Here is a 12,564-nt window from a genome sequence, read left to right as displayed (position 1 = left end):
AAGAGCCAAATCACCACCACCACAACCACCACCACCCACTAATGACTGAGCCACAAAACATAAGCAACCTCATAAATAAAGACACAGGGAGCGGGAAACATCCTGGACCACAACAGGTAACGTGCTAATCAACAGGTAACACTCCACAGGTAATGAACCAATCAACAGATAACAGGTATTAGGCCATCCTCACCATCCCCCCCCCACACCCACTCCTTATCCCCTTCATCAGGTAGGCCACACTCATCCCACCCCTCCCCGACCTACCCACTCACCTGATTGAACAAAGCGAGGTGCATTATGAGCCGTCGATCAATGGGTGCGTTAATCACGTGGAACAAAAGGAGTATCATGAAGCGCCCACACCGCCGCCATCGCCAGGTAAAAAGGCCTATAAATATTGAATTGAAACGCTATACTGAACACTGCCTCCCGTCTCCCGCCTCCAGTCCACCGCCTCCTACCGCCCAACGCCGCCCGCACACACACACACACACACACATACAGAAGGATTCAATAAAAGCTGTTAATGAGACGAGTGGCTTTTTTACGGTCTCTTTTTTCGTCTATGAATAGTTTAGTGGTTATCTCAGCCGTCTAATTAATAATGCTGGGTTTCCTCTTACTTTTTTTGTCTTTTGTTTTCAGTTGGGTCTTTTTTTTTTCTTTTTTTTTTTTACAGTATTGCCATCTTTGTTTCTGTGTGTATACAGATGCGAGGAATGAGTGAATGGATGGTGGAAGTAATATACGTGCATACATGGTTAATTACTATGCGGAGTCTCTCTCTCTCTCTCTCTCTCTCTCTCTCTCTCTCTCTCTCTCTCTCTCATTATTTCAAAACGATATGAATGATGACAAGGATAGGGACACGTTCATACATGCATACACTGATACGTATGTAGGCTCAGACACAACACGGATATGATGAGTGTCCATACATACGATACAAAATATAAAAGACGACTGTTAAGTATTTGGAAATATTCTTCGTGGTACAGTGGAACCATGTGCTTTGGGGTCCGAGGGGTCTCCAAGCGCACGGGTTCGAATCCTGTCCACGGTCCGAGTGTAGGTTGGGCTTCCTTCAATCAGGGCAACGGTTTCCTAGCGGGTGGGCTTTGAGATAGGAGGTAACCAAAAAGTATCCCCTTTAGCCCATAAATTCCCACGAAAAAGCCCACATGGTATAAATAACCTAACCACCCAATAGATTCATTCCAATACGCAATTAACAGTAAGTAAAAAATAAATAAATAAAAAAGGAAAGAAAAAAGATATATTCCATTACTCCTCCATGCAAATCAGTCTATTGTGAAAAAACATGTCATTATGAATTACTATCAGCGAGAGCATCACATCAGAAAAAGGCAATATATATATGGTACTTTTGCCGCAGAACTCCTCGCTGATTGACGGACTTGTCATCAGCGACCACTTGTCCGGCAAATCTGATTACTGTGTTACGCGTGGCGGAGCTGAAGCTAATAATGTGCCGGAGCTCGGGACGGTGGTGGCTGTGTCTGGCGGGGAGGCGGAGAATGGAGGAGTGTCGTGCGTGGGGCGAGACGAGAGGCAGACGAGAATTGTAAAGGGTATATGGTTGTGATGGTGGTTTTGTGGTGACAGAAACAGCAACAGTACAGAATGGTACAGCAGTAGTAGTAGCAAAGTAGTAGTAGTAGTAGTAGTAGTATCAGTAGTAGTAGTAGTAGTAGTAGTAGTAGTAGTAGTAGTGGTGGTGGTAGTGGTGGTGGTGGTGGTGGTGGTGGTGGTGGTGGTGGTGGTGGTGGTGGTAGTAGTAGTAGTAGTAGTAGTAGTAGTGAGTAGATGATGATGATGATGATGATGATGATGATGATGATGATGATGATGATGATGATAGTAGTAGTAGTAGTAGTAGTAGTAGTAGTAGTAGTAGTAGTAGCGGCGGCGGCGGCGGCGGCGGCGCAGCAGCAGCAGCAGCAGCAGCAGCAGCAGCAGCAGTAGTAGTAGTAGTAGTAGTAGTAGCAGTAGCAGTAGCAGTAGTAGTAGTAGTAGTAGTAGTTATTATTATTGTTGTTGTTATTGTTGGCACCATACCGCCGAGACATTCAGACATACGGACAGAAACGAGGGGAGCGAGAGTTCAAGATGAGGTTTATTCAGTACGCCGCGTGTGTAGTCAACTGTTGTGGTGTTAAGGAGAGATGAATGTTATAACAGAGCCGACACACATAACCACCCCTGTCAACTCCCTTCGTGGCACTGAGTGGGTTGCAAGGTCCACACATAAACACTTAAGTCGTCCGTTGTAACCAAGTTTAGGAGACCTGACTGTCATGTGATCAAACCAAGTACTAACTGAATAAATTTAGGTAAGTTTGGTTTATGTTGAATATTGTTCATTATGCTGAAGTGTCTGCTGTTTCCCCCTGTATTTGAAGATATTGTAGGTGGAGAGTGGTGTAACAAGGCGAGGGGTTGTAGTAATCCACTTGTAGTCTTGCTAAGGGTTGGGCACAAGCACCTAGTATTGCAGTTCTATAATATATTTTCTCTTTTATAATAATATAAAAAATAACTTGTGCTATAAACTGTTTGAGCGTGATTCAATTTGCCGCATATATACGTACTACCAAGCTTCGACCGCACTGATAAATAGATCCGGTCAATGTGAGCCTCCACGCGGTGCTGACGGGTGTACTTACAAACATTCAGATGTGCTTCATTATCACAGCAATATTTCATCACGCTTTAGCAAGGCAATTCCAGACAGAGTGTTGGGGATTGAAAAGGCGCAGCGACTGGCAGGACTACCACCATGAGGAAAGAAAAATGTTAGTTCACCTCAGTCTTTCTCCAGGTGAGTAACTGAGAGTGATAGAACCCTAAAGCATCAATGATAAATATAGATATTGCCGTCACTGCGATGGAGAGGAAAAATTACCCATAATAATTAAACCGCAATCTTAAACTGGAAGACACTGACACTGCATCTGTACCCTGCACTCCTTGCCCCGGGGAGTCAGTGAACGTTTGAACAATACCGCAGGCAGGTTTGGAGAGAATGACATATATTCCATTTTGGTGCAACCTGTCACGAAGCACAGCTTATTGGAAAGTGTCAGTGATAACATGACTTGTGTGCCAATTGAGTTTTGAGCCTGACAGGGAAGCGATATCTCCGAGAGACATTCAGAGACTCGACAGGTGCAAGAAGCCTTAACACACAAACACGTAAGTTCTCCTGACCCTGACTGGCGTGTGATCGTGGTAAAATCATTGAATATATTAAGATAAGTCTACCATAAAGAATTGTACGGTACCTTTGCTCAAGTTCCTCCTATTTTCTCTTATCCTCCGTGAAACTGTAGGTAGTGGGCCATAATAATTCACTTGCATCCTCATTTGAATTCATGTATCTAGTATTGCAGTTCTATGATGCACTGTTTCTTTGCAATAATAGACTATAACGTGTATTATAAATCGTAAAACATCAATCAGTTTGCTACATGTGTATTTCTAATCAATATATAAACAAATTGGTGTCAGCGTATGAATCTGATGCTCCTATAGTAATAGTAGTAGTAGTAGTAGTAGTAGTAGTAGCTGTAACAGTAGGTACATTTGTAGGGATACGTGATTCTTGCTCCCCTCCCGTTCACTTTTTTCTTTCTTTTACTTCCCTAGTGATATTTCTTTATTTCTTTTCCTTTTGTGATCACTTGCCTTCAGTATCTTCCCTGGCTCCCCTCCTTCCTCCCTTCCTCCTCTATTCCCATCCAAACACACACACACACACACACACACACACACACACACACACACACACACACACACACACACACACACACACACACACACACACACACACACACACACACACATTCCCCTGTTTACCATTTCTTTCTTACGTTTCATTTGATTTCCATTTTCCTTTACCGTCGTTCCTTTCTTAAGTTTGACCCATTCCTTGCAATTCATGATTACTTCTTTTCTCATGTTTACTCCTGCTTTATTTCATCCACCTCTCTCTCTCTCTCTCTCTCTCTCTCTCTCTCTCTCTCTCTCTCTCTCTCTCTCTCTCTCTCTCTCTCTCTCTCTCGAACGTATACACATTTAAAGGAAGAAAAAAGAGAAAGGGAGAAAGGAAGCGAGGGAGCGAGAGAGCAAAGGCGGGAGGAAGAAAGGAAACACGCTCAAGGAAACTCACTCCTCGTTTCAATCTACGAACTTGATAATGAAAATAAATACAAGTTCCTTTCACATCTCGGCCACGATACGCCGCCCATCTCGGGAACAAATACGCCCTCCCTCTGATGGGGCGGCGCGTGGGTGTTTACCTGCGAGATGGAGGAATAAATTGGCCCAGTCTGCCGATAAATGAATCACTTGGGCGAGTCTGTGAACGTAATTGATTATCTCGGAAACCACTTCTACAACGTAATTGGACGACGGAAAGGGGGCCGGGAGAGCTTAATGAAGGAAGAGAAAACGGGGAGAGGGATTTCAAGGAGTTGGAGGGAGAAAGGGAGAAAGGAGAGGGAGATGGAGGGAAGGAAGGAGGGTGGGAGATAACTAATATAAGTGAGAAAGACGTGCAGATGAGCGGAACGTATTAAGTGACGGGAGATCAAAGCGTGGGAAATAAGGGCGGGAAAATGCACAACAATGGGAGTCTGTGGTGGTGGGGGTGATGGTGGTGACTTGCAGTATCAGTCACTGCCAAAGTGTTTCAGGGCCTCAACAATTGATAACATGTTTTTCTTCTGTTTCACCTGAAGCAAGATGACGTTTGAGAATCTACACTGCTGAGAGAGAGAGAGAGAGAGAGAGAGAGAGAGAGAGAGAGAGAGAGAGAGAGAGAGAGAGAGAGAGAGAGAGAGAGAGAGAGAGAGAGAGAGAGAGAGAGAGAGAGAGAGAGAGAGAGAGAGAGAAAACGAAGATAAGAATACAGATAAAGTTTAGTAGAATAGTTTGTAAAATCATTAGTTCAGACACACAGATAAAGATTAAAGAAAGAGATTAGCAAACACCTACAGATAATGCTCTTATACATAAACATAAAACAACATCAAAGCCTTAACGCTCACCTCTCCTTACCGTTCAGACCCTACAGAGAGAGAAAATGCAAAAGAAAATAAATAAGTGAACCCCAAAAAATTACGACAGAAAATATTAGAACATTTTATATGCTTCTCATTTTGAAAGAGACACAAACGCGAAAAACGAAGACAGTAACATACAACATACAACAACAATACTTTCATTTCAACATTTGCTCTGCCACATACACATACACACGCCTCCCCCTTCCTCTTCCTCTCCTCTCCTTTTCTTCCTCCTTCTCCTTCTCCTCCTCCTCCTCTTCCACCGGCTATGCTCCTGCACGCCGCATTCCATAAATTTCTTCACGATAACCGGGATTTAATGAACTGGTCCCGAGCAGCATTACGAATCAAAATCTTGGCAGGAATAAACTCAGCCGGTGACAAACTTACGACCCGCCTCATCCACCTCCCGGAGCTCAGTGGTGGTGGTGGTGGTGGTGGTGGTGGTGGTGGTGGAGAAATAGCAGAAGGACAGGAGGAGGAGGAAATGAAGAAGAAGAAGAAGAAGAAGAAGAAGAAGAAGAAGAAGAAGAAGAAGAAGAAGAAGAAGAAGAAGAAGAAGAAGAAGAAGAAGAAGAAGAAGAAGAAGAAGAAGAAGAAGAAGAAGAAGAAGAAGAAGAAGAAGAAGAAGAAGAAGAAGAAGAAGAAGAAGAAGAAGAAGAAGAAGAAGAAGAAGAAGAAGAAGAAGAAGAAGAAGAAGAAGAAGAAGAAGAAGAAGAAGAAGAAGAAGAAGAAGAAGAAGAAGAAGAAGAAGAAGAAGAAGAAGAAGAAGAAGAAGAAGAAGAAGAAGAAGAAGGAAAAAAAAAGCAAACAGCAACCACAATAAAAAAAGTAGAAATAGAAAAATGGGAGATAGATATAGAGAGATAGAACGAGCGAGAGAGAGAGAGAGAGAGAGAGAGAGAGAGAGAGAGAGAGAGAGAGAGTAATATTCAAGCTAAAAGATAAGTAGATTATATCAATGTTACACTGCCCATGAATTTTCGAGTTCTCTCTCTCTCTCTCTCTCTCTCTCTCTCTCTCTCTCTCTCTCTCTCTCTCTCTCTCTCTCTCTCTCTCTCTCTCTCTCTCTCTCTCTCTCTCTCTCTCTCTCTCTCTCTCTCTCTCTCTCTCTCTCTCTCTAAGTTATTCAGGTCCGCGTTTATGTGCATTACATACTCATGGGAGGGAATAACTTAATTTCCAAGTTTACTGCCAACACTAACGCTGCCTATTCAATTACCACGCCCGCGATGCACTCACCCTTCAGGTATTCACAGGAGCACCGGCTGCCCGAGGTACTGGACGCTGAGGACCACACCAGATTAAAGAACGTCTAGCGCTCTCATAAGATCCATTTTCAAACTCCACGTACACATATATATAATAAGTAGAAATATTAGTGCTTATATTTATTTTCATTATCATTTTTTTTTTTTTTTTTTTTGCCATGCGATGAAGTATACATGTTGAACTACTACTACTCTTCAAACCCCCTTCAATAATTTCCCCTATTACTTTTTTCTTTTATTTTAATTAAAAATCGCGGAAACCATTGATTTTGAAAATAATGATCCAAGAAAAAACATTCTCTTAAAAAATGATCCTACCAAAATACTAGGTGTTGTCGTTAACGCAGGCTTAAAAACACACATTTTCTTCAATACACATAACTAGGATTAAAAAATCTCCTCAAAGTCTGTAATTAAAAAAGAATGTAACAAAGGGTGCAACACTGTGATACAATGCCCATAAATACTAATACAAGGAGAAATCATGTATAAAGATGTTATCCAATTGCATTCCGAGCAATCCACAGCTCAGTTCAGGTCCTGCCGCCTCCATAAAGCCGCTGTGTCACGGGGCCATCGCGGCGCGGTGCACTAAAGACGACACCTTCCTTGCGTCGAGGGAATTGAGTGTGAAACGACTCCATGATTCACCCTCGCAAAGGAATGAATCTCCACACATCCCCACCAATAAACTAAGTGAATCTTTGAAAACATTAGGGCCCCTCACGCGCCTCGAGAGGAATAAGCCAAGAATAACAGAGACACTTAATGATACATAAACCTCGAGCTAAACTATTGTTTCGTGATAGTAAACAAAGCAATGATACACAAGCCTCGCAGGAACCTCTAACTCGTACCTTCTTTGCCTTACCGCATCAATTCCAGAAAATTAGAGGAACACTGCAGAACACAAACAACTAATGAACGCCAGTAACGTTAACCTTTGTGACAGACGTAGGATGGAAAAGGCAAAATACATGTAGGATAACAGAGAAAGAATATAAAGACAGGGACGCAAGCTAGGAAAAACAATGATGTGGAATAGTGAAGACAGTGGCGTAGGATATTGAAAGGAAGGACATATGGTGGCAAAGGTTATGTAACGAAGTATACACTAGAAACAATGGGAATGCTGAACCAAGCATTAATGAAGAGTTACTCAATATCTTCCACCTTTGTTCTCCTTACTCACAAACTCTCTCTCTCTCTCTCTCTCTCTCTCTCTCTCTCTCTCTCTCTCTCTCTCTCTCTCTCTCTCTGCCTGTCCACTTTCCTATAACATAAAATCTTTCAAAAAAGGAATATCAAATTACCTGAAGAACTCGGCATTTTAGTATTTCCTCCCTCGCTCCCTATGGAGTTGCACCAGGCGAGTTTTCCTTTTTTTCCAGCAGCAGGACTGTCAACATTTAACAGACGTACAAAAAGAGGTTAAAGTTGCATTCTAACCTTTACTCTGGCAACGCAGCGATCCAAACAAAGGTCACTTGTGTATTTTACTCACTCTTTATTTAACTTACTAACGCTAAATGGTGCATGGGGTCGACTGATTAAATTGTATACCTACTTTAAAATGATAAGGCATTTATTTGCATGTGATTTGGAATATGAAACGACAATCAGTGTGTTTCTCTCTCTCTCTCTCTCTCTCTCTCTCTCTCTCTCTCTCTCTCTCTCTCTCTCTCTCTCTCTCTCTCTCTCTCTCTCTCTGCAATTGTTGATGTTTTAGTCCTTTGTTTGAGCTACAGGAATAAAATGAGCAGATGGACTCAATGTTGACTCATTTCATCACTCCTGCTGTGCCCGGTTCCCTCCCAGCGACAACTGAGCTTCCGTCACAGTGCTGGTTCATACTGCCGCTCTTTCTGCATACTCCCAGGGACACTTGTGCTTCAAATGCCTATACCTTAGCACGAGATTTACAACAAACACACGCACACACACATATACACTCGCCTAAAATCATTTCTCCGTCTCCACACGCCTTCATATCTCGCCTTCGAAAAGCAATCACTTCTCAATCTTTATCCTTTTTCTCCCGGCGACTCCTACTTTTCTATTTGTCTTCCCTCCAACCACTTCAACTTAAAACTCTTTCTCTCACCTCTATTTGCCTTCCTCTCCATGACTTCCACGTGTCTGGCCCCTCCATCCTGAGACTCTTTCAAACACACGAGATGAGAACCTTCGACTTTTCTTTCCTGGGAACTTAAGACTTACTCTACTACTTGAATCTTGTTTTGATGTTAGAAAAAAATTGTGTAAGGAAAAATCGACGCGTCTTTCCCATAGCTTATTTTTTTCCTCAGTTCATTACCTTCTGCAGGTAACGCTGGCTAAGGAGACGCACGGAGGGGATTCCTGCAGACTGACTTACTGCCCCGAAGGACTCCAGGACACAGTGGGTCATAAACAACACAGCGGGGATCACGAGGACTCGGCTTACAGGAGTCACAAAGAAGGAGGAGGAGGAGGAGGAGGAGGAGGAGGAGGAGGAATACAAAGGAATACAAAGGAAAGCCAATCAGCAACCTCTTGGTCCTTTCGAAGCTGGTAACTGCTTCTAACTGGCTACAGACAAGAGAGACAAGACAGTACAGGAGACGGCTCCTCCCCAACCAACCTCTCTCTCCAGCTTTCGCTGGCATGGAAAATAGTTTGGAAAAGTACCATGCAGTATGGAAAAATTGTCATGGAATCTTCACAAGAAAGGATGAAAGGAGATTATATTATTCACCCTACGGTGAACTCTACATATCTATCTATAAGAAAGTTAATATAGTATCATGTTTAATTATTCAGACAAGAAGAGAGCTTGTTGTGGGTTATTCTTTAAATATTTATCAATTTTGTTTTTGAATGATGCAATGGAAGTACTGTTTACTAATTCTGGAGGAAGCTTATTCCAAATGTTAGCAATTCTATTAAAGAAAAAGTGCTTTGCCTCGTGGGTTTTAAAGCGTTTTGGTGTAATTTTAAATCCATTATTCCTTGTTATGGTGGAATGATCAATAGTAAAATATTTATTGACATCAAGGTTGTTGTATCCCTGAAAATTTTGAAAACTTCGATTAGGTCTCCTCTTATCCTGCGCTTTGTTAAGCTGAATAAATTTAATGCTTCCAGTCGTTCCTCATACGGCTTGTTTCTCAATCTCGGAATCATCTTGGTCACTCTACGCTGGATCCTTTCCAGTTTTTCAATGTCTTTTCTGTAATATGGTGACCAGAACTGCACACAGTATTCAAGCTGAGGACGCACCAATGAGTTATATAAAGTAAGGATAACTTTTTCTGATTTAAATTCAAAGGTTCTTCCAATGAACCCAACTAATTTATTTGCATTCTTTACTGCTTCTGTGCAGTGTTTGCTCGGCTTGAGATCTTTAGACACCACAACACCAAGATCTTTTTCATTCTCAGCACTTTCCAGAGGTACATTACTCATTACGTATTTTGCTTGTACATTGTTACTTCCAATGTGTAAGACTTTACACTTTTCTATATTGAATTTCATTTGCCATTTTTCTGCCCAGCGTGTCAGTTTATTTAAGTCACACTGTAGTTCTTGCCATTGTGACGTTGATGTAACTTTGCTCATTATTTTGGTGTCGTCCGCGAATTTGCTTATTTTACAAGTGATTCCTTCATCAATATCATTAATATAAACAATGAAAAGAACTGGTCCTAATACAGAGCCTTGAGGAACACCACTTTTTACATTGTGCCACTCTGATTCTTTTCCATTTATAACAACACGTTGCTTTCTGTCAGAGAGCCAGTCTTCCAGCCATTTCAGGGTATTTCCAGCTATGCCGTGAGCTTTTACTTTGCTGATTAGCCTCTTGTGAGGGACAGTGTCGAAAGCTTTCTGGAAATCAAGATAAATAACATCCACTGCTTTTGTCTCGTCATACGAGTTAAAAACTTCATAAAAGAAGTCTAGTAGGTTTGTTAAGCAGGATCTCTTGTTTCTGAAACCATGTTGTGAATCCTTCATGATCTTATTTTCTTCTAAAAATTTGACAATCTTATCTCTGATTATCGTTTCCATCAGCTTGCACACTACTGAAGTAAGGCTGATTGGTCTGTAATTAGCTGGGAGTGATTTATTTCCTTTCTTGAAAATGGGCGTGACATTTGCTAGCTTCCACTCCTGGGGACTTTCCTGCTTGTAAAGTTTTATTGAATATAATCGTGAGTGGTTTCACGAGCTCATTTTCGCTTCTTTGAGAAGCCTGGGTGATATCTTGTCTGGTCCAGGCGTTTTGTTTACGTTCATGCTGTTCATGACTGTGAGGATTTCATTTTCTGTAACTATGAAGTCAGGCAGTGTTTTGCCTTGTGCCTGAGGCTCTGGCATGGGCAGACTATTTTGGACATCTTCAGTCGTGAAGACTGTTGAGAAGAATCTATTTAGGACGTTTGCCATTTCAACTTCGTTATCTATTTGGTTTCCGTTTTCTGTTATGAGTGGACCAATTGTTGAGGCTAAGACTCTTTTGGATTTTACATAACTGTGAAATTCCTTTGGGTTGGTTTTACAGGAGTTTGCGATCTGAGCTTCTGCAGATTTTTTGCTGCTTTTTATCAACTTTTTTGCTTTTCTACGCAATCTGTCATGCTCTAATTTATCATTATTATGCTGTGTTAATTTGTATTTGTTGTATGCTTCTTTCTTTGCTAGAAGACAGCTTCTAATTTCATTATTCCACCATTTCGGTTTGGTGTTTAGTATTTTTCTTCTGTTTCTTAGCTGTATCATTTATCTTTTCAGCAAACACCTCCCATGTCTTATCTACATCTGGTGTTTCCAGCAGTATATTCCAGTCAATGGATGCAAGCTGCATACGGAGTCTTGCGTAGTTTGTACGCCGATAGTCTGGCACTTTTTCTTTACTTTCGTTCACTTTACCTTTGTCAAAATCTAGTGTGAATTTTAAGGTGCGATGATCGCTGGAACTGAATTCTGGTCCAATTTCCACATTTTCAATAGTATTCTCATCATTTGTTAGAACGATATCAAGGATATTGTTACCTCTTGTCGGATGCTTGATGTGTTGGTGGAGGGAGCTTTCAAGCATGCTATTATACAGCTGCTGGCCAGCGTGAGCTGTCAGTGGTTCGCCCCACCTTGTGACTGGAAGGTTAAAATCTCCCATAATTATGCAATTGTTTACGCAGCAAATGTCCGCGATTTGTTCATACAATTGTTCGTCTGTGGCGGGTGACTGGGCTGGAGGACGATAGACGAGACCTAATGATATTCTTCGGGATTTATTTTCTATATGAATGAAATTGACATCTATGTTTGCAATGGTTGAAGTTGGCATCACACGAGCACGAAGATTACTTTTAACGTAAAACATTACACCGCCCCCTGTACGGTGAGATCTTTCGCTACTAAAAATGTTATAGCCATCAAGTGAGTATTCTGCGAGGTAATCTCTGTGTGTTGTATTAATCCAAGTTTCTGTGATGCCGATGATGTCATAGTTTTCTTGATGTATAAGAGCTTGGAGCTCATTAAATTTATTTCGTAAACTACGGGCATTGAAATAGCAAGCTCTGATCTTGCCTGAATCTGAAGATGAACTTACGACGCTGAAGTTCCTTCTGCCACCTGCACGTTTTTTGATCTGTGGAGACAAACTTTATCATGAATTAATCTCCCCATCCTGGCTGCTCCCACTGCATTTAGGTGGAGACCGTCTCTGTGAAATAATTTGTGTTCATTATAAAAGTCATTCCACATGTTAAGAAACTCGACGTTTTCCTGTTGGCAAAGAGTCTTCAATCTGTTATTAGTACTGAAAGCAAGGTTATAGAAACGTGCGTCCGCGTTGATCCTCGGGAGAATACCTGAAATTACAATATTTCTTGATTTAGTCTTGTATTTTTTGATCATCTCCTTGTACTTCTCCATCAGTTCTTCTGAGCGGGAGCGGTGGACGTCATTTGTACCTGCGTGGATGACATAAAGTGTATCATTAGTGGCGTCCTTAGTCACGTCCTCAACACAGTCCGTGATGTCACGGAGTGTGGCTCCTGGAAGGCAGTAGCGTCGTCTACGAGATGGCACACGTCCACAGAATTCTTCTAGTTGGCCTCGGATGATGGAATCCCCCACAAGTCTGGTCTTCTGTGCTTCTTCCACTTGTTCACTGAGAATAGAGAAGCGATTGTAAGTCGTTAGGGGGA

At 41.8% G+C, this 12,564-nt stretch overlaps 2 protein-coding genes across 2 annotated transcripts in view; both read right to left on the bottom strand.

Moving 5' to 3' along the window:
- The window catches only part of LOC123516335 (uncharacterized protein CG43867-like), a 769,337-nt gene that overhangs the window by 739,860 nt on the left and 16,913 nt on the right, over positions 1-12,564 (bottom strand).
- Positions 12,061-12,564, bottom strand: part of LOC123515874 — a 6,698-nt gene continuing 6,194 nt past the window's right edge. Inside the window, exons 4-5 of the mRNA XM_045274758.1 lie at positions 12,226-12,564; positions 12,061-12,077 (exon numbers count right to left, since the gene is read on the bottom strand). The exon at positions 12,226-12,564 is cut by the window's right edge and continues 296 nt beyond it. Coding sequence (XP_045130693.1) covers positions 12,061-12,077; positions 12,226-12,564 — 356 coding nt within the window. The remainder of the gene's footprint in view (positions 12,078-12,225) is intronic.

Source organism: Portunus trituberculatus, chromosome 40 (genome assembly GCF_017591435.1).
Source record: "Portunus trituberculatus isolate SZX2019 chromosome 40, ASM1759143v1, whole genome shotgun sequence".
Classification (NCBI taxonomy): Eukaryota; Metazoa; Arthropoda; class Malacostraca; order Decapoda; family Portunidae; genus Portunus; species Portunus trituberculatus.
This window is presented reverse-complemented; position numbering and strand designations above follow the sequence as displayed.